The following is a 26,675-nucleotide window of genomic DNA, read 5'->3' on the forward strand; positions in this document are numbered from 1 at the left end:
TTTTAGATTTTAATTTTCTTATTTTCAGACTTTTAGACCTCACTGTATATGTACACATATTTTCTAGCAGTAAGCAGTAGCCATTCTAATTTCTTATACCCAGCATGCTTCTGCTTGTCTCATTAATTAAAAATTATAACAATTACAACTAATATTGCATAATTTTTATTTGAACAAATTAAATAACCACAGGTTTTTTTTAAATAATGGACAGTAGCTAATGCTTAAAAGTTTGGCAGATTCATGCTGGTTTAGAAATATCATCCATCCCTTTATTTTAAGAAAGTGGACTCATGTTATTGTCCCTTAAAGTCACAATAACATATTCTACAAACGCATTTATAATCTTACCCGGTTTCCTTTTAATCCCGGTGGTCCTACTAAACCCTGAATGCATAGGGGAGGGAAGTTACTGATGGTCCATTTTTCATTTGAATGCACTTATATGTGGTTATTTGGAAACAGTATTTGAAATGTTAAAGTGTGCCCTGGTTCAGCACTTACAGGGATGCCTTGAGGCCCAATTGGTCCAGCTACTCCCATATCACCCTTTTCACCCTGTAAAGTAAAAAAGACATTATACATTATACTGGCATTATACTGAACCTATATTACACTGGACTTTACTCCTCACACAATCAGTGAATACTTTATTTTAACTAGTTGACAACAGGCCATTGAAATATTGACGACACTCACAGAGCAACTAGTTGCATTACTATCCTGCACGTGCATTAAACATCTAATAATTCAACGATTGATCAAGTTTTTTTTATCACCTAAGCAATGTTGTAATCAGTGTTGGGGGTAACGCATTACAAGTAACATGAGTTACGTAATCAGATAAAAAATTTTCAACAAGTAAAGTAATGCATTACTTTTCAGTTACAACAAAATATCTGAGTTACTTTTTCAAATAAGTAATGCAAGTTACTTTGTTTTCCCATTTATTCACTCACACCTCTCCTGTCTTCCTTTAGGCACTTCCTTCAGGCTGAGGCTTATTAATTTCACTTTTGGTGTGAAACGGGCTTTTACAGCTGCCAAAAATATAACTTTTGGGTTTTTTGTTATTAAAGGGGTCACATGATGTTGCTAAAAAGAACATTATTTTGTGTATTTGGTGTAATGAAATGTGTTTATGCGGTTTAAGGTTAAAAAAAAACATTATTTTCCAAATACTGTACATTATTGTTTCTCCTCTATGCCCTGCCTTTCTGAAATGCGTCGATTTTTACAAAGCTCATCGGTCTGAAAAAGCGAGGTGTGCTCTGATTGGCCAGGAAATGAAAAATTTAAATCGCATCATATGACCCCTTTAAAGTCCAGGTGACCAAAAAAAACGTAATGCATTACTTCCCATAAAACGCAACTAAGTACTAGTTACTTTTTGAAGGAGTAACGCAATATTATAATGCATTACTTTTAAAAGTAACTTTCCCCAACTCTAAATGTAATTATTTGTGATTCAAACTATACTTCATTTGGCCAGTTGTCATGATGCTTGCATTCATGCCTACAGCATCATCAAGGTTTTTATAATTTTGCATAACACAAAATATTACTAGAAACACCCATTTTGAAGCCTCATGCATTTGTTTCTAAATTGTACTAACCATTTCTCCTTTTGGTCCTGCAGGCCCAGGTACTCCAGCTGGTCCTATCAGACCCTTTGAACAAAGAAAACGACATGCGTGAGCTTCAACAGAGGGCACAGCGGTGGGTTAAGAGTTTAGAGAGGGAGAGAAACTAATCAGTGTTGAGCACCAATAGATCAACAAACTTTTCTGAGCCGAATAAGAGCAATTTAAACTCCTTATATATGTTTAAAAAGAGCTATCCGAGGACCAATCTGCAGAGGAATTCCACAAAACTCCAAAGTTTGTTGATCTAAGTGGAAATAAACAGACACACAAGTAAATATAACAGCGAATCCATCTTCCATTTTCCTCCCATGACTTGGAGAGGAATCAACAGAAGGGCTGTTAGACATCTTGCTTTTTCAGGAGTCTTGCTTCTCAGCCATTTGTACAGTTGTATGTCGTGAAATCATTGTTCATGCAGCCGCATCCCATCATGCTCTCTCCTGGTATGACATTACAAGATCAAAGCTTGTCATGGAATGAAATAAAGCTCTGAAGCTGTGAGGGAATTAAGCCTTCGAAAGGTCAGAGTTCAAGCATGTCTGAATTTTTTTTTACAAAGGTATAGAGGGCTGCGACGGCATGAAATGCGAAAGGATTATTCACTTTTGTAGAGCACGATGTGCATACTTTTCAAAGAAGGAGAAATTGCGTTTCAGAGAGAGAGAGAGAGATGTTTATAAGTGTTTGGCCATGCTCCCCTTCAGTCACTCGCGTGTTGACAGGTTGAGAAATCAACCGAGCGTGGTACCTCAGGAAACAGCAAGAGGCAACAGCCAAACAGCTTAGGGACAAAGTCAAATCAAAGTCATACTCATGCCGATGCAACCTCAATAGAGATCTAAACAAGGCCTTGACCATTAGACAACACAGAAAAGACACAAAACACAGAAGCAAGCAAGCAACAGCTCAATCAGAGGCAGACAGACAGAACGAGAGAAGCAGGCGGAGGGAGAAACAAGAGAGGGATGGATGGAAATAGAGGGGTGGATGATGGGAACGTGTCTTGCGCCACTCACCACTGGACCAGGCCTGCCGTCTAAACCATGAGCCCCCTGGACAGTGTGTAAAGAGTTAAAGAGCGAGAGGAGAGATGGAGGTGGAGGAGAGGAAGGGAGGAGGGGAGAAGTGTGGGGGGAGGTGAGTGAAGCAGTGACTCGTGTGCCACATAAAAACAACACTAGTTTTGATGGAGGGGTGACGTGTTGAAGATGACATGTGAGAGACAAGCAGTAACTCCTTATAACGTGACTTTAGCATCTTATTGTCTTAGTGCAAGTGTGACTGCTAGTGAACAGGACCTAAAGTGGTCCATTCAATCGTATAGATGGTGATAAAATAACAACAGGTGGCATATACATTCCAGAAGAGATGCAAAAACTAAAAATAATACTTGTAAATAGTTGTTCGGTTCCAAAACCTAGTGAGCTACATTGCCGTTTGCGGCCTTCTAAGGCAGCATGCTGACTGAAACGCAACCTCGTAAGTGACTGAACTGGAACACTATACATAGAAAGCGACTTTGCGTGCCACACAAATAGGCTAGCGCTCCTCACGAGAAGTGCACAGGAGACTTGATTTAGCCTGCCGCTAAGTTAAATTTGATGATAGCATGTTGCTAAGCTAACAAAACAAACAGCCTTTGTGCTAGAAATGAACATACAATGCCTTTAAATTATGGCAGCTCACTAGGTTGTGGAAAAAGTAACATTACCCATCCATGCTGCATTTTCTTAAGCAGCATTTTAATCTTGTTTTCAGTAAAAATCAATAAACATTTTATTTTACTTCATATTTACTTAAAAATGCATAATGCGCAATTTTTTCCCCCTATTTTACCACATTTCCAAACTGCTTTTGCTTTAAACATATATGTAACACAATGTTGTGAGGTTTATGTTTAAAATACTTTTTTATTCCCTTTTTTATACTGAAAATCAAGACAAAAATGCTGATTAAGAAAACTTTCTTGATATCTCAATTTCTATATCGCAGATTCAAAACAAAAGTAAAGGAGTTACTGTGCCATTGATGATGTGACTAGAATAAGTTAATCAATGACTTTGACACCATAGATATACACTAGTCATGATGTCAGGAAAAGACCCCTGAAATTCATAGTAACAAAACCTATAGCATGCTATTTACAGAGCAGAGAGAAAACATTTTATAAACAACCACATACAGTATTTTGTAATAATAACATGAATGTCAGTCAGTTACAGTAATCTGAAACCATCAAGAACTTGTTGGTAATCTATTAAAATGTGTATAAAACAATGTGACAGGATGATTACATGATAACACTTGTATATATGATTGCCAAATGTGGATATTCACTGATTCATGCAATGTGACGACACTTAGCCATGAACCATGACGCCTAGTTACAAAGACACATGAAATTGCAGCACATTGATATTTGCATTAAGGGGGGGGGGGCTAAAGCACAAACCTTTCACAAAACATGCTTTTCCACTAACGCTGCACTCAGGAAAGACAAAAACATCTTGATTCAGTTGACAAGATTGTATGAAAACTATCAAATTAATTATGCACTGGTATCACAGGTATTTTTCATAATGAGCGATTTGATAGATCGGACAGCTTTTTATCTTACATTGTACTGACTATAAATGCAATGCACGTTTATCAAGTATCAAAAACTGGATTATAAGAATCAGAAATGTACTTACAGGGAGTCCAAGATGGCCCCTATCTCCTTTCTCTCCTTTCCGTCCAGGTGATCCCTTCTCTCCTCTCAGGCCTATTCCTGGTTCTCCCTAAAAAGAACATATGAGATTTAATGCCTCGTTTAGCATATGGCAGTAGACAAATAACACTTCATTTTACATTAGGTTGGAATACTTACCTTTGGTCCTGGCAAACCTGGAGGTGACTGATAAGCAAAAATTAATAATTATTAGAAATCAGTATCATTTTGAGATGTTTAAAATGAGTTTCTCTTCATAAATGCACCATCAAATGGGGAAGAAAAATGCACTGATGCTCCACAGATATGCATGTAATATGACTGCTGTTATCATACGCTTTTATGAAGTAGACATTGTCCTCACCAATGGCCCAACTGGCCCTGCAGGTCCTGGAGGTCCAGCAGGCCCATAGACCTGAGAGAGAACAGATAAGGAAGTCACCATTAAGACATTTCATTCAATATATTTCCCAACTTAGGAAACACATAGGGGCTCTATTATATAATGAAACCCCATAAAACCCTCTAACAAGTGCAATCAGCAGCTAAATAGTGTGGAACATACCAGTTCTGCTTTATCTCCTTTCTCCCCATGTTCACCTTTCTGACCCTGAAGACATTATGAAAAAGCAAAAGGATAGGAATACTGAATTCTACCATTCATTCAAAATAAATCAAACTGCCATGACGAAATACACTGCATCCCAAAGTCATGCCGTGTCTTTTCAACAATGACAACAATCTGTTTGCTTGAGGGGCACCATTGCGTACCATTAGGCCTGGCAATCCAATATGGCCAGGGGGCCCTGAAACCCCCTTTTCTCCAGTAGGGCCATCTAAACCCTACAGAATGAGGAAAGAATAAGGAAATAGACATTAAAATTGGCTGGGTTGATGAACATGACTTGAAAGCCTTGTAAACAAGGCCCACAACCAAGAGGCCTTTGAATTCATAGCATCCAACATGTAGGATTAATGATTAGTAAACTGTAGGCTTTCAAGATGCAATGCTGCCCACCCACCACAAACGCTTTCAAAATTCATCAAAGCACTCAGCATGATCCCACTTGCTCAAATAACAATGACCACATTTACACGCAACTCATTTTCTGATTAAGGTCTATATTCTGGTTAAGCATTTAATCTGAAAAAGATGTTTACATGTTCCACAGTTATTGCAATATGTTCTTTTAACCAAATTATCCCAAAAAAGGCAAATACAAATGCATTGTCCTCTGGAAATACTGGGAATGCTTTCTTTTTTATTCAGTTACAGTCAATATTCCAAACGAGGGTTACATGAATCCAAACTTTTCCTTACATAAACCAGATATATTAGTAATTTCTAGAAACTGAAATATTGGCTTAATTTGGTTAACTTTGCAGTTGGGTTAATGTATTTACATGATGCGTACATAATTTGAATATTATGATATTTTGATATCAGAATATTCTTTCATGCAAGACCTTTTGTGGTTATTTAACAATTCAGGTGTAGTCAGACAGACTATATATGATGGGAATGCTGGGTATAGTCACTTACAGGTGATCCTGAGGGGCCCATGTCTCCCTTGTCTCCTTTTGGCCCAGGCAAGCCTATGACTCCTCCTTCTCCCTGAGGTCCCTCTGGTCCAGGAGGGCCAAAGGGTCCCTGTTCTCCTGGCTTTCCTCTTGGACCCTAAGAAGCAAACAGGTACAATCACTCAGCATTATGAAGTTTCGAGAGTTGTGTAAATGCATCCACAAGTGGACTAATGGCAGATTAGTGGCTAAAATGTGTTTCATTTATAGTAAATGTTAATTATTATTTACCTTTTCCCCATCAAGACCAGGGGGACCTGGAAGTCCAACATCACCCTGAGAAAAAAAAAATGTTATGTTTAATGCAAAAGAACAAGGTAGCCTACAATGACATGTCTTAAACCATGGAATGCATGCTGCTGAAAAACTTCCTCAGATCTCACCAGAATTGTATATGAATATAATCTAAAATTCTCCTAAAGTTATACACTAAGGATAGAAAGGGTAAGAATGAGAGAAGTTGGTCAGCTACCTTCAAACCGGGGGTCCCAGGAAACCCTGGAGGTCCAGGCAGACCAGGAGGGCCCTAAAATAAAAACAATATATACTTAAACATCTGAAAGTAGTTGTCTATTCATCTATGTGTGTGCTCAAATACGCAAACAATATCAAGTTATCCAGCTTCCCAATAAATACTTTTTTCTCAACAAAGAATGACACTTACCATTAAATGCACATTGCGTATATCCTGAAAAATAAAATAAAATTAGTGCCTTCACATAATACAAATTAATCTGTTGAATCTGTTATATGAGGCCGAGAAGTGAATATGCACTATAACTAAATCATAATCAAATTGAAGATATTTATATACATCAGAAATAAAGACATACATTTTCATTGTTGTTGATTAAAGATTTTCCTGGCTCCCCGGTTGGACCTGGTGGACCCTGTTGAGCAATGGGGAAACAATCAATAATATATAGCATTATTTCTGATATCAGCCATTCACATCACATTCAAATCTGGTGACTTGTTTGCATTATTTTCTCTGTCAGTGACACATGGCCTCTACTCACCCTTGGTCCAGATGGGCCTTCCTGGCCATGGTCACCCTACAAATCAAAAACATTAATTTTGCTATTTTTTCCAAGGACATATTTAAAATATAACAATCATACAAGGTCATGTAGAGTTGCAATGAACTAGCACTTATTTATTTTTTATTTTTTTTAAAGTCAATTGCTCACCTTTATGCCTTGATCACCTTTCTCACCCTATGAAAAGACATGCAACAATGAAAGTCAAAATTTAATTCTGACTAAACCATGAGCTTATTTTGTTAGACTGTGCATGTCACACCACATCAAGAAAGAAATTCAGCAGTGGACATAAGGTGGAGAATGAGGGGTAGGTACCTTGGGTCCAGCTTGTCCGGGCTGTCCCGAGGCACCTGGTTCTCCTTTGATGCCAGCTCCTGCAGCACTAGGATCGCCTTTCTCTCCCTAGCAATAGATAACAATATAGGAGTTAACATTCAAAGATTCAAGATACATCTCTATATAACGAAGGCGTATAAAACATTCTAGTGTGCGCATCTTGTTCCCATTTGCTTTTGAAGCATTACAGTTGACGTCTTTAATTCACCACAGCTGCGGTACTTCAAGACAGGGAGTGAGAATAAAGGTGTGGTCACTGAAATACAACAAATATGGGCCGCAGAATATGAGGTCACCTTCTAGGGCTTCTGTTTTGCAGAAACACTAATTAAATCATAACAATTAACACATTAAAAATGTTAAAACAGACTGTCTTCTTCCATTGCCTGCAGCACTGCAAGCCATGCAGATTTAATGCTCGCTTGCATGTGCATATGAAAATAAATGGAACACAAAGTCTAGTGAAACCGCAACGTAATAATTCCACATTGTTAAGTTTCAGTACAGACAAAATAATATCTGAAAATGACATGAAACAGATACATTTTGACACCAAAAACAAACAGAATTGAGTGCAGACAGTCAGGTCACCACTTCATAGAAGTCTTTTAGACATGCATGTGTAATTAAAGTCAAATCAATGCAATTCACTGAAAAATTAAAATATGGTTATTTTTATTCAGCCTCTTTTTATTCTAAACCCTTTCCTTTTTCTGTGGAACACTAAAGGTGATTAAAAAAAAAACTCAGCCATTCTTTTACTATAAGATAAAAAACTTAAATTAGAAATGTTGCTTAAGGAAAAAAAAAACAGCTGAAATATTAAAATTACTAAAACTAAAAAATAAGAATACATTCACACTACATTGAGATATATTTAAATATTAATAAAAATAACAAAAGCACACTTACTAAAACTTACATTTAAATTTACAGTAAAACATAATATCAATAAATAATATAATATTACATAAATAATTTCTAAAATAACACTTCAGTTGGTTAAATAAGGTGCATGATTTGTATGGACCACTTTTATGGTGCTTTATTTTCTCATTTTGAAGCTTGAAAATATCATTACATTTCAAAGAATTGCCAAAAAATGTTCAAACATTTAAACACTTAATGCACGGAAGAAAGCCATACATGTTTGAAATTGCAAACGGGTGAGTAAAATTCAACCTCAATATTCAACATCACATCTAAAAAAACTTCCTGAGGGTTTAAGCCCAGTATCAGAACTAGCACTTATGCCAGAAACAGCCACAGCACACATTTGGGTGTACCTTGTAGCCCCGTTTTCCAGGGATACCAGAAACACCTGCCTGACCCTTCATAGCGACAGAAAATTCTTCATTACTTTAAGAATGATCAGCAAAATGTGTTAAAGATACAACCACACCAAACCAGGCCTTTACCTTTCGTCCAGGGACACCTGGGAAACCAGGCTCTCCCTGAAGGTTGCGAGGCATCAACATTAGGAAAACAAAAAGAGAGAAAAGAAAAACTGTGAGAATAGACCTAAACATGTCCTCAAACCCTGACCTTTGAAAATCAACAAAGGGATCAGCATCATATATTTTGGCTGAAAAAGTCATTCGCAATTTCAACTGAAGATTATTCTCTGTAATCATTTAGACAAACACTGTTTACGTCGATCGTAAACCCCCAAGGGTCTATCAGATGTCATAATTTCTATTGAAGCGATTAGACAGCACGCGCTGGTATCAATATTTAGATTGGTATGTCGAAGTTTTTGCTCTCCAGGCACGCAAATAGCTGATCACTAGCAGTGCCGCAATGAGCCGGCCCACAGTTGGATTGTTATTAATAGTAAAGAGCACAGCTATTTAATTCATGTCTGTTATCTCAGACTAATGAGCAGACATGAAGGCAGTGATCTAAAGACACAGCTGCGGCTGCATGCGGACACTCGACCCATCGAGCTCGAGGGCTGCTGGGGGGGTCTGACTGCTAGTGGCACCATCCGTCTTTCTCCTGCCATCTCATTCCTCAAGTCTCAGACGCCACTTTACAGTGTCAGATGGTGAGATGCTTATATGTGAGGTGCCTGTATAATGAGCAATCAATCACGCTCTGGTGTGAAAGCAGCTTTACATACAATCATAACAGATAAGACTGAGCGTTTTAGCAGCGGAATGCTTCTGGAACAGCATGCAGGGTTCTGGGAAAAAAGGATAGTTCATTATAAATAAATGGGGATGGATAGAGGCTGTAGTAGAAGTGAACTACCTTCACTCCTTGTTTCCCAGGCATTCCAGGCATCCCTAGCTCACCCTGCAAAATCAGCATTAATTACTCATCTTTTCAATACTTAAATGGTCACATTCACAAGCCAAAACCAAAGATCGCACTCATAACGCAAGCAAAACACCACTGAAAGACTTTCACTTCAGCAGATTGTTAGACATGATGACAAACAAGTATTTCCCAGCACATCTGCTCACCACTGGACTGGACTGTATGTTGAGCTTTGGATGCTAGATTCTTAAAGCTACAGTTCGCCTGAAATTAAAAGTCTGTCTTGGTTTACTCATCCTCATGTCGTTCCAAAGCTATATGACTTATTTTCTTTTGTTGACCACAAAAGAAGATATTTTGAAGAAAGTTGGTAACCAAACAGTTTTGGTTTCCATTGACTTCCATTGTATGGACCAAATAAATAAATAAATAAATAAAACTCAGAATATCTTCTTTTATGTTCAGCAGAAGAAAGAAAGTCAAGAAATTATGACAAATTAAATTTTGGGGTGAACTACACATTTAACTATCTTCAAAATGCAGTTTCAGTGGAGTTCAGCAATTACAAATAAAATATACATTTCTAATGCATTTCTAATGTACGAAATGGCTGCAAGCCAAGCATAGCAATTCCACTGGAGGAAAGAGAGTTTCATTTAGCTTCAGTGAGAATAAGTAGTGCAATACTAACTTAACACATCACTTTTCTTAGAAAGAAGTATTTTAACAAATAATTATAATAAAAAAATTCAAAAATAAAAATCTCCAAACAATCAACCAGCTTCACTAGAAAACCAATCGCTAGACTAGCAGCAAACCACATCTAATCAGCATATAGCAGTATGGATACTCGAGTTCAAGCTGGTCTCTTTAGTAGGGTTATCAAACACACAAACAAACAGGTATATTAGCCAGCACTCAATCACTACATTACATGGTAGTGCCACACGAGAAGCGTTTTACAACATGTCCAGAAAGTCTCTACAGAAAACAACGCATGCCATTTGGAGACTGGCGGCCAGACAGCAGGCAGTTGAGGGCAGAGGTCAAAGATGGCATGAAGACTCCAGTGAGTCTGAGCAGGGGGCAAGTGGCAGAGCCTTGCATGGCATAACCCGCTCTGACAGGTGCAGCGGTCAGACCTTGGAGAGAGCTGCAGGTTATCAAGAGAGCCAGACGCCATATGTGTGTGGTTTGATATGGTATTAATTATACTAGGCACTCTAGTGTGCTTTTGGGCCTGAGACAAGACTGCTTGTCATACTCAGCTGCCTTCATAAACGCTGTCCAATCAGGCACCAAGAACGGATGGCAGGGCTTGGACAAGGCAGAGAGTCATATGTGAGTTTATCCGTGTTCCCAGTAGATGAAAGAGCCTGACTTCATGTTATCGTCCCGTTAAGGGAATGGAACGATACAATGATTGTTGATCACTTTATTCATGAAAGAGCGACTTCTTGGACACATGTTGAAAACAGGAAGTCTCTTTGATCTTCTGCATTTCCAATCAACTCACACCTTTCCGTTATAGGCCCCTCTGCCCATCGTCATGTCTCCTCCAACTCCATCCGCTTCTATTTTAGAGCGAATAGCGCTTGGTGAGGCAGAGGCTATAGTTGTGGACTGACAGAGGCTGCAAGTGATTTATGGGAGTGCTAATCTTCAGGCTAAAAACGATGAGGACGGAGCCTTTGGAGTTGAGGGGAACTCTGGGAAGGTGAAGAGAACCGTCATCAGCACTGCGGAGAAGTGGCTGCATTCTTTGCTGACAAACTTGATTCCTTCAGGACAGTTCATAATAAGTAATGACTTACTTTGGCTCCTATGAAATACGAGAGCATGGTATACGTGCTTGGCCCGAGGTATAAAGAGAAAACGGATGAATGGAATTTCCAAACTAAACCTAATAAGTTCCATTTATATACATCAACATGCATCATATACTGCACAAAGGGTCCTTGTATGAAGAGAAAAACAACTATAAAAAAATGTAGTTCTGAGTCTTAAAGACGCAGTGTGTCATTTTTTAGCAGCAAAAAGAGTAATAGCAATCCGTTTGACTTAACATTCTGACAAAATTCATAAAATGTTGGATTTATGCTTTAAAAAGCATAATCTAACATTTTGTGAAGGACATTCGCCATGGCTCATTTATTTGATCAAAAATACAGTAACAACAATAATATTGTGAAATATTACTGCAAATTCAAATAACTGTTTTCCATTTTAATGCATCTTAAATTGTAATTTATTCCTGTGATGCAAAGCAGAATTTTTAGCATAATTACTCCAGTCTTTAGTGTCACGTGATCCTGCAGAAATCATTCTAATATGCTGATTTACTTCTCAAGAAACATTTTTTATTATCAATGTTGAATCCATTGAGTTTGGATACAATAATACAATTTTTGGGGATTCTTTGATTTATTTAAAATGGCACTTTTTGTAACAATTTAAATGTATTTGAATGTCTTTAAATTACTGTTAACATTTATTAATTTAATGCATCCTTGCTAAAACAAAGTATTAATCTTACTAACCTAAATACAGTAGTATATTCTCTGACAACATGCCTTAATACTGTACTTCAATACTTTTACTTCAAATTAATGTATTTTTAGGATGTGAAGAAAAATTCCTTTTGCAGTCATTTATTCTGTTGCGGCCACATGTAGCACATAAAAACTCACTGTAAAATCATTGTAATGCATGGCTTCTCCTGACTTATTGCTTTAATAGCCCTTGGGTTCTCTGTTTTATCAATCCTGGTCTGGAGGGGAGTGTGTAACAGAGAAGTTTTGAGAGCCAATGTCAAAGAGAACGAAACAAAGCGGCTCTCATTTGATCTCTGAGGTGCTGCACTTTAAATTCATGTCACGCCATCATCTCTCGTTCCTACTTGACATAAGATTCTAATGGCAGAGGAATCACATGTGTTACATGAGTGAGAGTCTTTCACTATGTTTGTGCATGCCTGATTTTTACTGTAAATGTGTGTTACATTTTTTTTTTCCATTGGAGAGAAACACAGACAGTCTTTAACAGCCTCACTGAATACAGATGAGGCTCACCCACTGCTGGCTGCAGGAGTAAAAGGAGTTAATTTAGCATTTGCTTATCTCCTTTTTATCTCATAAATTTTCACTGGCTTTCACTACACAAAACCTAATACTAACTAGTAATGACAGAGACAGATATGACTGAGGGAAGACAAATAAATGTTACTGTGGCGATACCATAGTAAAGTGATGACATTGTAAAATATTGTGGGTATACAATACTAGTTAAATGTTTGGACACACTGGACTCAATCTGTTTCTCATGATCTTAAAAACTAATTGTACATTATATACATTATTAGGCTGAAATGCTTAAAATGTAACAAATTAAAAAATTTAAGTCTTTTAATGCATGAATTAGAACAAATAGAGATGTAAAAGCAAGTGTGCATCATACTGCAGAATGTGAACTTCAATACTGTTTAAAACGTATCCCAGGATGCACCTCATTAAGTCAGTTGAGCAGAGCTGAAATGTAGACAAAGCTCAAATATAGTCACTAGACTAGAGATTTGTTTACTACATAAATTCCATTATTTCATAGTTTTGATGACTTTAATATTATTCTAAAATGTTAATTGATAATAGTAGTAAAAAAATGAAAAATAAGAAATGTTTCTTGAGCAGCAAATCAGCATATTAGAATGATTTCTGAAGGATCATGTGACACTGGAGACTGGAGTAATGACTGCTGAAAATTCAGCTTTGCATCACAGGAATAAATTACATTTGAATATATATTAAAACAGAAAACAGTTATTTTAGATTGTAACAATATTTCACATTTTTTACTGTATTTTTATTAACTAATTGCAGCCTTGGAGAGCATAAGTGATTTTCAAAATCATCACAAAATATCTTACTCATCCCAAACATTTGAATAATAGTGTATCATGTTATTTACATTCCAATATATTAAAACAAGCAATAGCTCAGTCTTCAAACAAACCGTCTTTCAACCCCAAAACCCACGCAAAAATATTTCTGCATTCAATTAGAGGCAGTGATCAAGTTGTATATATATAAATGTATAAAAAATCCTAAATATAGCACTGCTGCAGATGTGCTTATTCATCTGTCAGCTCCCCAGATGGTATGTCTGCTGAGTCTGATGATGAAAACATTCATATATTTAAACACAGCACTCGAATGCAGCAACACAAAGCAATGTCATGACAACAGACCTAACAATCGAAGAGTATGGCAGCACATGTTTGGCAGGGACAACGGCAGGTAGCAAAAATAAGTGTGCTAAGTCCATCAAGCAGCGTGTAACAGGGGGTTCTACACAAACAGCAGGGTTAGAGGCCTGTAAATCAGACGCACAGGTGCTCAGATGAAGGAAGTAGGGAATGTCTTGAGCTTGCGGCCTGTTTTTCTCTTAGCGTGCAATCCCTCTGCTCTCTCAGCATGACTCTGGGACTGAGTCATATGTCTTTGTGCACATCCTGGTTTCAGTTGCAAAGCATTTGTCCTGCCCTCAGCCCTTGCGAGTCCTCACTTTGGTAACGTAAGCTGGCGTCTATCAGTGGTGCCGAGTCAATGAGGGTGCTTGAGTTATAGGAATGTACATTTAGGACCGACTGAAAGGAACGTTTCACTCGAAAATGAAAATTCTGTCATTATTGACTTTCTGTGTGATGAACGGACCAAATCTTACTGGCCACTGTAGGTCTCAACCTCATGGCTCTTGTATAGCACTTTGGAATAATTACGTTTTATAAAATGGTTTTGAAAGAAGTGTCTTATGCTCAACAATGCTGCATTTATTTGATCAAAAATACAGTAAATACACTAATATTGTGAAATATGATTACAATTTATTTATTACATTATATTAAAAGAGAAAACAGTTATTTAAAATTGCAATAATATTTCACAATAATGCTGTTTTACTGTAATTTTGGCTAAATAACTGCAGCCTTGGTAAGCATAAGAGACTTCTTTCAAAAACAATAAAAAACGAAATTATTCCAATCTTTTGGTAGTGTATCCAAGAAGTATCAGAACTTTGCTGATCATGCAAAAATATTACGATAGTTATATTTGAGCTTTTTTTACACACACATACAAACAAACCACCCAAAGTTAAATGCATAGCAAACTACATTTCTCAGGCAAAGTACCTTCTCCCCCTTCTCTCCTCTTTGCCCATCCATCCCTGGTTCACCCTACACAAATGCACAGATGGGGACATCTTCAGCAGAGCAACACACACACACACCACAAATACACACAAACTGCTGGAAGCCAACCGGAGCACATACGCAGACATGAGCCATGTGATCCCAAACAAAGTCATCAGATGAGAAAGACTTTTCTTCTGGCACACTCTGAATTAAGAAGCCAGAAACAATAAATCGATAAAGATGATGATCTAGAGTAATCCTCTGATCCTGTAAGCATCAGGACGGTTCACTATACAGGGTGGTCGAGGGGAAGGCGGAGGGACGTGCAGAGGAAATGAAAATTCCATCAAACTCATAGTAAAGGATTTCTGTGAGACACAGAGTTCACATAAGATGTCTGGCCCATGGACTCAAGCCTCTGCTTCCTCTCTCGTCTGAACACAGGGTTTATTAAACACCCCATGAAATTGTTTGGCAAGCACAGTTTTCTTTCCTGTGTTGTTGTAGTTTCAACTGAAACAGGTTTGGGCAGGACATACAGTATATAAAAAAGTCCTTAGCTACAGTACATCACAGCCACAGCATGATATGTTATTTGCTAGTCAAAGGCAGTTGGTTATAGTATGTATATAGCATATATAGTATATGCGATTTATACACTACTACAGTATTACAGTATTTTATTATGAATCCATTTTTTTTTAGTTAACTTTAGTAATTGAAGTTTATTTTTTAGTTAACACTACATTCAAGTTTATTTTTTAGTAAACACTACGTGCTTTTGTAATTTTTCTATTTAGCTTTAAATATAGTTTTATTTCAGTTTTAGCTTTAGTAATTTTAGTACTTCAACTTATTTCTTTTAGTTGTCAAGATAACATTTCTAACTTTCATTTAGGAAATAGTGCATATGAGGTTTTTTATGTAAATGTATATGCTATTTTTTATTTATTTTTATTTTTTTGAGAGAAGATACAGATGTTGACAATATTGATGACCTCAAAGATAACAGACATTGAAAAAAAAAAAAAAAAAAAGATTATTTTGATTTCATGGAGTCATATTTTTTCCCCTTGATGCCCGTTTACATATGACCAGTTAGTTAGTCATTTAATGAAATGCTAGCACCAAAAACAGTCATTAATAATATTTATTTATTGTTTGTTTGTTTGTTTGTGCCTTTAGGTTGCTTAACTTCAGTTTAGTTTCTGTAAATGCCCTTTTGGGACTAAGAAGGACATTTTGAGTTCTGTAAGTTACAGTATATTTTCATAATACATTGGACTTATTTTTTATTGTAAATTATCAAGGAAAATTGGCTTCCTCCTGATATGACCCTTTTAAGACATCACACCCTGTGTTTTCCCTGGCCAGTCCACAAAGATGAGTTTATTCAGGCTCTGCTCATCTATCATTGTTGGCTTTACAGGACAACACTCGGCATTAAGCAGCTAGACAGTCAGAATAGCGGTATCCTATAGGGACTATTTGTGCATCAGCAGGTGTAAACTTTACGTGCGTCCCACTCCTGTTTACAGGGCAAACGTCTCCCCAGTGAGAAACAGTGTAAGCACTCCAGCAGATGCATGTCTTTACTAGGAGCAATGCCTCATACATGTGATACAGTCATACAAACATAAATCTTCAGATGTTTAGATTTACTCTCTATAGAACACTGCTCCTTCAAGATACAGGTTGGAATCTAACAAAACACAGATCTATGCCTGATTTGAATAAATCCAAAAGATGACATGATAATCAAAACTGAATGCAAATCGGAGATTTCCATACACAGAATAACAATAAATGTAAAGGTGAAGTGTGCAATTTATGCGTCACCACACGCAACTGGCCATTGGCCGATCAAACAGATAGCCCCGCCCCCAAACTCATCCTATTGGTTGAGTCAATGTTGCTATGTTGAGCTGGTCAAGATCAAACAAACACATCAATGTTTTCATAGCACCATAAAGACGGGGCAGTCAACCTACAAACAGGTTACTTACAGTTGAAAGCATTTTAACATCAACAAAATAACTCACATCGCTTTTAAACTTCCAACCATTATTTAAAAAACAGTAAAAACAAGAACCACATGTGTTCCTTACCTTCATTCCTTCATCTCCTTTAATTCCCTAAAGAGAAACACAACAAACAAAGTGATCAATATGCTATGAAATGCAAAATGAAAGCTTCTTATAAATCAAAAGGTAATGCTTTTCCTTGGTCTAAAACAACTAATTTACATCTATCACAGCAACAGGGTAACATTAAAGTCAGCAGAGTTTCAGTTCACAACATCATTTATCTAAACAACCCATTCAGTCTCCCGTTTAGTGGAGAAATTGTTAAAGCAAACATTTCTGTTCTGTCATATTCAATGCCGTATGGCTTGGCAGCGCTGAGTAAATAGCTAAACATCCATGAAGACGACAGACAGTAATTTTTCAGAAATAAAGTCTCATGGGAGGAAGGCAAAGTCAGCCGTTGATTAATTGTGTTGGTAATGTGCCGAATAACGTGTCTCCTCTGATTTTAACCTTTTAATTGCAAATCCATTGACTTGGCCCTTTGCCTCTCTCACAGATGAGTGTAAAGATGTCTCTTTTCAGAGTAGAAATAGTAGGCCAGACAGGAGACAACCTCAGTTCACAGGGGAGAACACATTTTAGTCTCCCTCCATAAATCTCCAGTTTTGTGAGCATTCATGAGCGCAGCACCTGTCAATATCCAGAAGGCGGTGCAGTTGTGCAAAATAACTGCTTCTCTGCTTTAGCACAAAAGATTTCACCTGCACTAATATGAGATTGAATGTAAACGTAACAAACACAATGCTACTTCAGTCTCTCATATAAAGGAATTTTCCATAAGCTCACTGTATGACATGCTTACTATCAATCTAGCTTTAGCTATTGACTGGGTGCGTGTGTTGGACCTGAACTACGTGGCTGATGGAAGAAAGCTCAAGTTCACAAAGGTAGATTTGGAAGGGAATGGATATGCAGGTTGTTCCAGAGTTCACATGTGTAAAAGCGTAACACAAATCCAAGATTGCGAACAATATAGGTTGTATCAAAGCAAAGCAAATTCAATTCCACATGGAAAAGATTACATGTGGTTTTTGTGCCAACATGTATCCCTCACAAAGTGTCAATCAACACACTTGTAACTGTACATAGGCTAAGCTATTTGACCCACTGTTCTGTTCTGTGCTATTCTGGAAACAAGAGTGGAATGAGGTGGAAAGATTGTTATGTGCAGGAAGCAAAAATAAAAAAGAAGACTAACAGTTCAGTTCAAGTTTGGGGTCAGTTAGTTTTTTTTATATATATATAAGAAATATTTTTATTCAGAAAGTGTGCATTAAATCAATCAAAAGTGATAGTAAAGGCATTTATAATGTTATTTATTTTTTAAACAAATCTTTTTTTGAACTTTTTATTCATCAAAGAAAAGAAAAAGAAAAAAGGTATCATTGTTTCCACAGAAATATTGATAAATAATAAAGCAATCAGCATATTAGAATGATTTCTGAAGGATCATGTGACACTAAAGACTGGAGTAATGATTTGCTTTGCCAACACAGGAATACAGTTTCAATTTAAGGATTGCATTTTAAAATATATACAAATAAAAACAGTTATTTTAAATTGTAACAGTATTTCACACTATAAGTGTTTTTACCGTATTTTTGATCAAATAGATACAGCCTTGGTGAAGATAAGAGACTTCTTTCAAAGGCATTAAAAAACTTACTGTAGCGTATTTTATGCTTTTCATAGCATTACACTAAGCCCCATGTACTATCTTAATTCAATCTTGCATTACCTCAGGGGTAATGCACTCAATGACTTTAGAGTTAAGCACATTGCTCAAGGGGAAGACAGTAAAACCCCAAACAGATGCTGTTATCAGCAGCCCCCGGTACTTTGAGCAATTCCACCAGTGCTCCAATGGTATTTAGTCTTGTAACCCAAACAACAAAGGTGCCGCCCCACTGGCTTAATCAAAACTATATGATTTGGGTATCTGATGTCACCTACAGACTGTTTTAGATAACACCCTCTTCTGTTGAAGGCCTGATTAAAGACGGAAGCGAGTATGTAATACATCTGTGTTTCCTACATCCTTCATAAACTTCAAGACTTTGACTGACACAATAACACACTGTAGAAAGCTAGTAATCTCTGAATCTGACTCAAAGGGGGCTGTCAATCTGAAGTTACCCTCTGTGTTGGGATTATGTAATGAGTTGACACAGAAGTGATGGCTGACCTGTGGAGCAGGTTAATTATTTAAGCTGCTTAAACCAGTCAAAGGTTACAGATTCCTACCTTGGGGCCTTCAGGTCCACTTGGACCAGCTTCACCACGATCACCCTGAGAGATGAGGACAAAATCGGTTAGAGAAAAATGGCCATGCAGAAAGAAAAATGGAGTTTGACCCAATCAATTGTGTTCTCTCTAATCCACTAATATTTTATCTGTGCTCTAGCATGACTTTAAAGTGATGTGCCAAGTTTCTTTTTCCACTTTGAAACTCTTCATCTAGCATGGCGATTGATGAGCCTCACATTCAGGGCTCTGCCCTTCAGCTTAGTGGTTTTCAATCACTCTGTTGAATGATTAATTGATACATCACTCCTTCACAGTTCAGCTTAATTCCTGAAGGTTCCTCTGAGAAGAAGGATCCGTTTCTAACAGTTTTGTTTAAGCAATCAACAGCAGTGCCAAATTTCTAGTCCTAAAATGTGGGATTTGCCGAATGGCCTTTCGGATAACACAAACGTCTGCTCACGTTAGGGATATGCCGGTATCAAATTTTCATGTTGCGATTAATTGCTAATGCTTTTATCACGGTATGCGGTATTATCATGATATTGAAATTTAGTTTTTTTTTTAAAGTGCTGTCATAATACAGTATAACAGGTTTAATAACGTTTTTCTTATAACAAAAATAATTGAACATTTAAATACAATAAAGCAATACAGAACAATGTATAAAGTTAAAAGTTTTACACAGATTAAAGTGCAAAAGAACTATAAAGACCAATAGGTATCACTTTACAATAAGACCTCATTAGTTAACCTTAGTTAATGCATTAACATTCACAATGAGCAATAGCTACATTTGCTACAGAAGTTATTAATCTTTGTTTAAAAAATACAAGTCTTAGTTCATGTTAGCTCATTAAATAACACAGCTGCAACTCTCGATTTTAACATCCTGTTATTAAATATTGGAATACCTAAGATTAATGAATGTTCAGAAGAATTTTTAATTGGCAGTTTATGTTAACTAATGAATTAACTAATGTTAACTAATGAAGCCCTAATGTAAAGTATGACCGAACAATAAAGAATCAAAACACTTTCAAACAATAAATATTATTATTTGAATATAATAATATTCAAATATAATACAATAAATTTTATTATTATTATTATTATTTCTGCAGTTTAGCGCCATCTGCTGTCAGAGAGTGAAAGTGCGCTTTCATCCAGAGCGTCTCTCACATGTTCCGCCATGTGCTTCTCGTCTGCAAGTCAGAGTGCTCACACGTCTTTCACACAGCATACAGCAGTGTTGTGCATTTTGACCAGTTTATGGGAAAAGTATTCTTAAAATGCATTCAAAAATCGGAATAATTTGTAATATATAATTATTCACGGTATTTAGAAGTGCCCAAGATAACAATATCGTGCATATTCATTACCGTGATATATCGCATTACCGAATACCGGCACAAGTCTAGCTCACGTACTATGATAGACACACTCACCTTTTGTGCAGGTACACCGGGCTCACCCTATAAAAAAAGCAAAAACAATCAAAGACCTCTTTGGCTTTTATCAAGAAGCCTTTTTATTTGTTTCATATACTCAGAGCTATCCAGTTGTAAAACGGGTAATAAGCAGATCGGTATTCCTTTATTGGGAACTTCGTGTCCAAAGGAGAAAGCCTCTAGTTACAGCTGTTATATAGACTGGCAGGCCATCTTCATAGAGAGCTGAAATGTGCTTCTATAAGGGACTAGTGCTTCTAAATGGAGTACAATTAAAATTCCCCAGTCTAAACTCAGTGGCAATTAACGCATCGGGGAAATACATACTTATCCAACAGCAATCATGGATAATCAATTATGGCGTATCCACCCCTTCTGTACTGGCAACGGCAGAGCAGACCCACCCTGTAGGCTGTTGAACTGTGTGTGAACTTCATGTGAGCCTGTTTATGACTCGCCTGTGGAAAATACTATCATTGCAGAGCAGCTGGACAGCTGTGTGCTTTTCAAGCTTACCTTCAGCCCTGGTAGCATCTACAAATGAAAAAAATGGAAACACGCTTTCAGTTTGAATCTTATTCTGTCATATGGAGCATTACAGACTTCTGATTTCATGTCAAATAATATCAAGAATCTGTGTCAAACATACTTTCAGCTTAGAGTTTACATTGTCATATGGAGCATTAATGACTTCCGAGTTTATTTTACTTAATGTCGAGCCCCCGTATTAGAAAGGTAAAGAAGAAAACACATTCAAACACTCACTCTTGGGTCTTTTCCAGGTTTTCCAGGTTCTCCGGGTTTACCCTATACCCAAAAATGAGAAGGTAGATAGTTAAAACACACACAAAAAACCAACAACAACAAATGCAAAAGTGCAAATGTTAAAAACAGAAATGCAGGAATGTGCAGCCATAATCACAGATGACACAAAAGGGTAAATAAATACATACATACATTTTATTATGTGAGAAAAAAAGAGGCCACAATATTATGGCCTGAGACGATGGCCTGGGACAATGACTTATACAAATATACAGTATAATAGTTATTATACCAAAAACATTTGACTGCATAATCCCATAAATGAACAATCAGAATTATTTATTCCAGAAAACCATGTAACATATTTGATTAACAACGAGCATGAGTTTTGTAGAAAACATTTCCTGATGCAGATGATTTTCAGTGACTTACCGGGGGCCCACTAGCACCAGTTAGGCCAGGAGTCCCTGGGGGGCCAGGAGGTCCCGGTGGTCCTTGCGCTCCGGGCTCGCCCTGCTGAGAGACAGGAAGTTAGCATCTGAGATAAAGAAGTCATTTGGATATAAGGTACAATTCATAACATCAGAGGCAGGGTCCACTCTGATTCAAATCCAGTAATTTACAATAATTAGATATGATTATGATTATTATACTCAAAATCCTTTATACATTTATATTTAGAAAAATACAAAAAAAATATTCATACTGATGAAACAGTGGATTTGAAGCTGAGAGGAACCCAGGCCTGAAGGTTGAGCTGAAAGTCAGGATGAGATGATTGATGTGGTTAATCTAGTTTATAAAGTACCATGTTTGGGAAAACAGATAGTGAAACCATTTTTTTAATAAATTTGGGAAAAAGTTTGGAAAAATTACACATTTACACTTAATGCTTTTAAGGCTTCAACTTTGCAAGCCCAATAATATTGCTTGTGGCCTCACAGATCTTCTTCAGTAAGGTCTGCATCAGTGGCTCTCAACTGGGTTTATTTCAAGGCCCAATTTAAAATTGGAAATCAAATGGCGACCCAAAATTTTTTGTTGTACAAAACTGAATTTCGATCGTTTCGTTCTCTTGGGAGCCAACAACAACAAAGCACACTGTGGTCGGCACAAACCATGTTTATCCTAATTGTAAGTGAACTCAAATTCCATGTAGTCTAGGTCATGTTTTTTTGAGGGCGAGTTTGATTACACGTCCAGCCTTTGACATGAACAACAAAATATACAAGAAGATTTTTCTCCCTTTTAATGGTTAATACGTCTATTTATTTCGCTATTCTAGACAGTTGCATTTTATTATTTACTTTATGCTTATCCTGCTGACCCACTTTTTTGATCCACCAGTTGAAAACCACCGCTCTACATGATCCACTCATGGCCTGTTTTGGGTACTTCTCAGCAAGAGGAGACCTTCAGCACAGAAGAAGACTAAACAAAATCATCTACAGGAAAGTGTCCGGTATTTACAAAGCAAGAGGGATGTGAAAATAGGAAATAAGACTGGACTAAACAATATCCTACTATTCCTGAGAAGAGACCATAAGGAGAACTGATTATTTAAGATTTCTGCTGTGTAATTATTTTTTAAAAAGTCTGTTTTCAACATTAAAGAGGCTTAGTTTGCACTCGGTCTAAGTTAGAATAATTTTCCTTCCATTAACAGCATTCATTTCAAGTCTGCTAGTATAGACAGAAAATTAAGACCTCCTACATGCTGGCAACCGTGTACAAGACTGATTAACCACAAATAGCGCAGATACCGTGACAAAGAAAAGCCTTTCTTTAATGCCGTCTCTGTTCAGTAGCAGTCTGAAGCTCAGAGAAATCCGGAACACATCCATCAGATTCAGATCCATATTTTATCCATTTCTTTCTTGACAGGACTTGTCTAGATTTGATTTATGAGGCCAGATGTAGATCCATTAAATGGAGATATTCCCTGATCTCCATCCAATGCACAGACCCGACCCAACATGAAGACCCAGCCAATCAGCTGCTATAAGTTCTTTCCCTAACAGTGTGGTCTTCGACAGTCTATACCATTGTCTCCAAACATGGTACTCTAAATCGGTGCACACAGACTACACACCTGTAGAAATAAGATGGAGGACGGGTGCCAACCGTGGTCAACCACTTTGTGGAGCGGGCAGTAAAGGCAGAGAGCCTTTTAATAAAGAGGCTGAAGTGGAGGGCTGACATCTCCCTTTAGAAAGACTCAACTTTGCTGCCAAATAAGCTCTCTCATTCTTTTGTTATCTTTCGACTGTCGTTGTGTGGATTATAGAATCAGATTTTGAAACTTCTGTTTTGTTTTGTTAATATGGCAGGAGTCTTGTTCACTGTTCTTAAGGGATTTGATGAGTAACTGTAGATTGACAAAGGATATAAATGTACATTGTGAGCTTATAAACACCCCATGAAACGGCTTAACGAATGTAGTTTAGTTTTCATTTTAGAGAGCAGCTGACTGGACTACAAAAAAGAGAAAACAAAAAGGACATGACGATGAGTGCAAGATTATGTCATCAAGATTTTTGGACCCTGTATATTTGCTAAAAGTTAAACGGTATCACTTTACAACAAGGTTCTATATGAATGCAACATCTAAAATTACATTAAAAATACTTTACTGTATTTATTAATATTGGTAAAATATACATATATGAATACCTTTTTAGCATGTTGTATAAACTAACATCAGGGAACACTTTTAATGTGTCCTAGTTACAGATCAAATGCGTTATAAGTAATAACAGTAAATTATGCATAATTACAAGAATCACTAAACCAAACCCTAAATCTACAGTAAGTATATGCAGTTAATTAATATTACTCAGTACTGACTTGTGTAATTACACTGTAACCAGGATGCACTAAGATAACGTGTGTCTGTTAATATAATATGAACAAGCATGAATTGACAATAAACAACAGCAAGCTTATAAATTAATATTAACCTATATTATAGAATGCAGTAAAAATGGAAGTTTATTGTTCATGCATTATCTAATATTAACAAATTGTACTGGTTTGTAAATGTTACTTGTTAATTTAGCCTCAAAGTTAACAGACATGACCTAAAAACTATGATTTCATGGGGTCTTTAAAATATTTCTCACATCCAAAATTTTCTAGTAGTTGTATTTTAAGTGCTTTATTTACAAAATAGTCTCTAAACGTAGTCGATTTCTGGTATGAATCAGATGACAGCTTAAAAATACTTGAACAATCCCCAAATTTGCCCAACATTATAATAGGATTAGACATACAGTATAAGGACAATCCATTATGTATTAGTGACTTTTATTGCGCTAACGCGCAGTTAAACCAGATGGACAATGTCTGAAAAGCCAGAAAAGGCCTGACAGAAGTTCTTCCTGTGGGGTAGAGTTTATATGCCTATAAATTTTGTGAATTGGACATTATTTTATAAAATAAGTGTATTTCAAGTGGACAATGTCATATCATGACAATGAAACTACTGGCTATGATGTTTGTCTAGAGCTCAGTAGCTGTTAATGGCCTCAGTGAATGCTGGCAGTGGGTGGACGAAGGTTGGCATCCGTAGGGAAGTAGTGCGAGGGTGGCAGAGAGAGATGTACCTTGAGGCGCTTTAGGATTAGAGGGCTTATTGAGGGCATGTTGCGGACGGTGATGGGCAACATCTGCTGAGGTCACAAAGCACAGGTGGGCAACGGTGCACAAAACCACCAGGCCAACAAGTTCACCAGGAGGCCAAAGGGCCAAACGGGCCAGAAAGAGGAGAGGAGGGGAAGGGAAAAAACAGAAAAACAAGTGAAAAAGAGAGTGAACAGTGAGGAAAGAGCAAGGCAAGGGCATAGAGAAAGAGAGAGATGAAGTAGAAGAAGGGAAAGAGAGAACCAAAAAGGATTCAGCATCATTGAACAGAGTCACGGGTCCATCAGAATGGAGTTCTGTAGGTTTAAAACATTTTCACAAATATGATTACACTGTTTCTTATTAATAGGGCTGGAAATGTAATGCACTCCTTTACTTTGATTAATTATTGAATGAATAGTAAATTAATATGTAAAATTGGTAAAAGATTTATGTTCAATAATACATAGATAAAATATAAACTGTATTGACTTCCTAATCCCCTTTTTGTAAAGTCTATGCAATGCCATTGAATTTATTCTGATAATCAACTGACAGGCCTATTAAAACATTTACATATGAAACATTATCATTATCAGTGATAATGTTTCTATCTCCATTTCCACTGTGACGGCATCTGTGACTCTGCAGCAATGCTGTGTAGATCAGGCTGGATTCAGTCTTGCCACAAAGAGAGTTTCGCAACAGACTTACTTTGGCCTGTCCTCCAGCACAGGCGTTGACAATACGGCGTTTCTGTTGAGATCAGCAGCATTGTAAAGTACAGATTGAAGAGTTATTGACCCATGTACACCACTAATAATTGATGTTACCTTAAATACAACTTTCCTTCTTGGGAGGTGCCTGTATTTCGTACCTCTATGCAATGGACTGCACATAAAAATGCATTAAAAGGGACTAAAGACTACTGAAAATGCTTCAGTTTTGCATTCTTTCTCATTTTAATTCTAATTCAATCAAATGTTGGTTTAAATTTTTCAAAACCCTAATACATTTTGTTTATTTCCAGGTTTAAATGGAAAAAAAATACCAAATTTTTAACTCTTTCCCCGCCATTGACGAGTTATCTCGTCTTTACAAGAAAACGCTTCCCCGCCAAAGACGAGTTTTTACAGCTTTTCGTGTTTTCACTGTTATTACGCATCTTCTGAACGAGTACAAAACCTCCCGAACAAAAACACACGTGAACAGGACGGAGAAACGAGCGATCTCTTATGTAAACAGATGCATATGAAAAACAATGCGATCATCAGCAATAGACAGCATATAAATGAAAACTGCATAATGTTACGGAGTAAAATGTTGATCCAGGAAGTGGTATATGTCTGTGCAAGCTTTGGAGGTATTGATGGAAGCGATTTACTGGATTTATGCTTTGATAATCGTACTGAATATTATCCAGATGTAGTTTTTGATAAAAATGTGATTTTCTCACCTTTTTGCTCAAAATAATGCATTTTTTTATGAAACCTACCTATATTCAAGTGTTGATAAAAAAAGAATGTTTTAATGTTTTATAAAACTGATTATTATTTTTTTGTTTAAAAGTAGAGGCTCTGATCTTTATTTTGGTGTATTGCATATTCAAATATTCATACAGCAAAATATACTGGAGGCCATCAAATTTTTGTGAAAATCATAAAAATCGCTGGTGGTGGCTGGCAACTTTTTTCAAAAATGCTGGCGGGGAAAGAGTTAATGGGGTTTCAGATTTTTG

At 36.9% G+C, this 26,675-nt stretch overlaps 1 protein-coding gene across 3 annotated transcripts in view; it reads right to left on the minus strand.

Moving 5' to 3' along the window:
- Positions 1 to 328: 328 nt before the first annotated feature.
- The window catches only part of col13a1 (collagen, type XIII, alpha 1), a 92,967-nt gene continuing 66,620 nt past the window's right edge, over positions 329 to 26,675 (minus strand). Inside the window, exons 14-40 of one of the 3 annotated variants that reach the window (XM_016537219.1) lie at positions 25,652 to 25,693; positions 24,922 to 24,987; positions 21,749 to 21,832; positions 21,317 to 21,358; positions 21,068 to 21,085; positions 20,549 to 20,575; positions 19,101 to 19,145; positions 16,875 to 16,901; positions 14,764 to 14,808; positions 8,735 to 8,770; positions 7,296 to 7,382; positions 7,128 to 7,154; positions 6,957 to 6,992; positions 6,771 to 6,827; positions 6,602 to 6,625; positions 6,410 to 6,463; positions 6,169 to 6,213; positions 5,900 to 6,034; positions 5,128 to 5,199; positions 4,922 to 4,966; positions 4,721 to 4,771; positions 4,516 to 4,542; positions 4,340 to 4,426; positions 2,663 to 2,698; positions 1,617 to 1,670; positions 505 to 558; positions 329 to 387 (exon numbers count right to left, since the gene is read on the minus strand). In XM_016537219.1, the coding sequence (XP_016392705.1) occupies positions 340 to 387; positions 505 to 558; positions 1,617 to 1,670; positions 2,663 to 2,698; positions 4,340 to 4,426; positions 4,516 to 4,542; positions 4,721 to 4,771; positions 4,922 to 4,966; positions 5,128 to 5,199; positions 5,900 to 6,034; positions 6,169 to 6,213; positions 6,410 to 6,463; positions 6,602 to 6,625; positions 6,771 to 6,827; positions 6,957 to 6,992; positions 7,128 to 7,154; positions 7,296 to 7,382; positions 8,735 to 8,770; positions 14,764 to 14,808; positions 16,875 to 16,901; positions 19,101 to 19,145; positions 20,549 to 20,575; positions 21,068 to 21,085; positions 21,317 to 21,358; positions 21,749 to 21,832; positions 24,922 to 24,987; positions 25,652 to 25,693 (1,371 nt within the window). In that variant the 3' untranslated portion in view covers positions 329 to 339. The other 2 variants (XM_016537221.1, XM_016537220.1) reach the window with 2 other exon arrangements.

Source organism: Sinocyclocheilus rhinocerous, unplaced genomic scaffold (assembly GCF_001515625.1).
Source record: "Sinocyclocheilus rhinocerous isolate Xijiao unplaced genomic scaffold, SAMN03320098_v1.1 scaffold756, whole genome shotgun sequence".
Lineage (NCBI taxonomy): Eukaryota > Metazoa > Chordata > Actinopteri > Cypriniformes > Cyprinidae > Sinocyclocheilus > Sinocyclocheilus rhinocerous.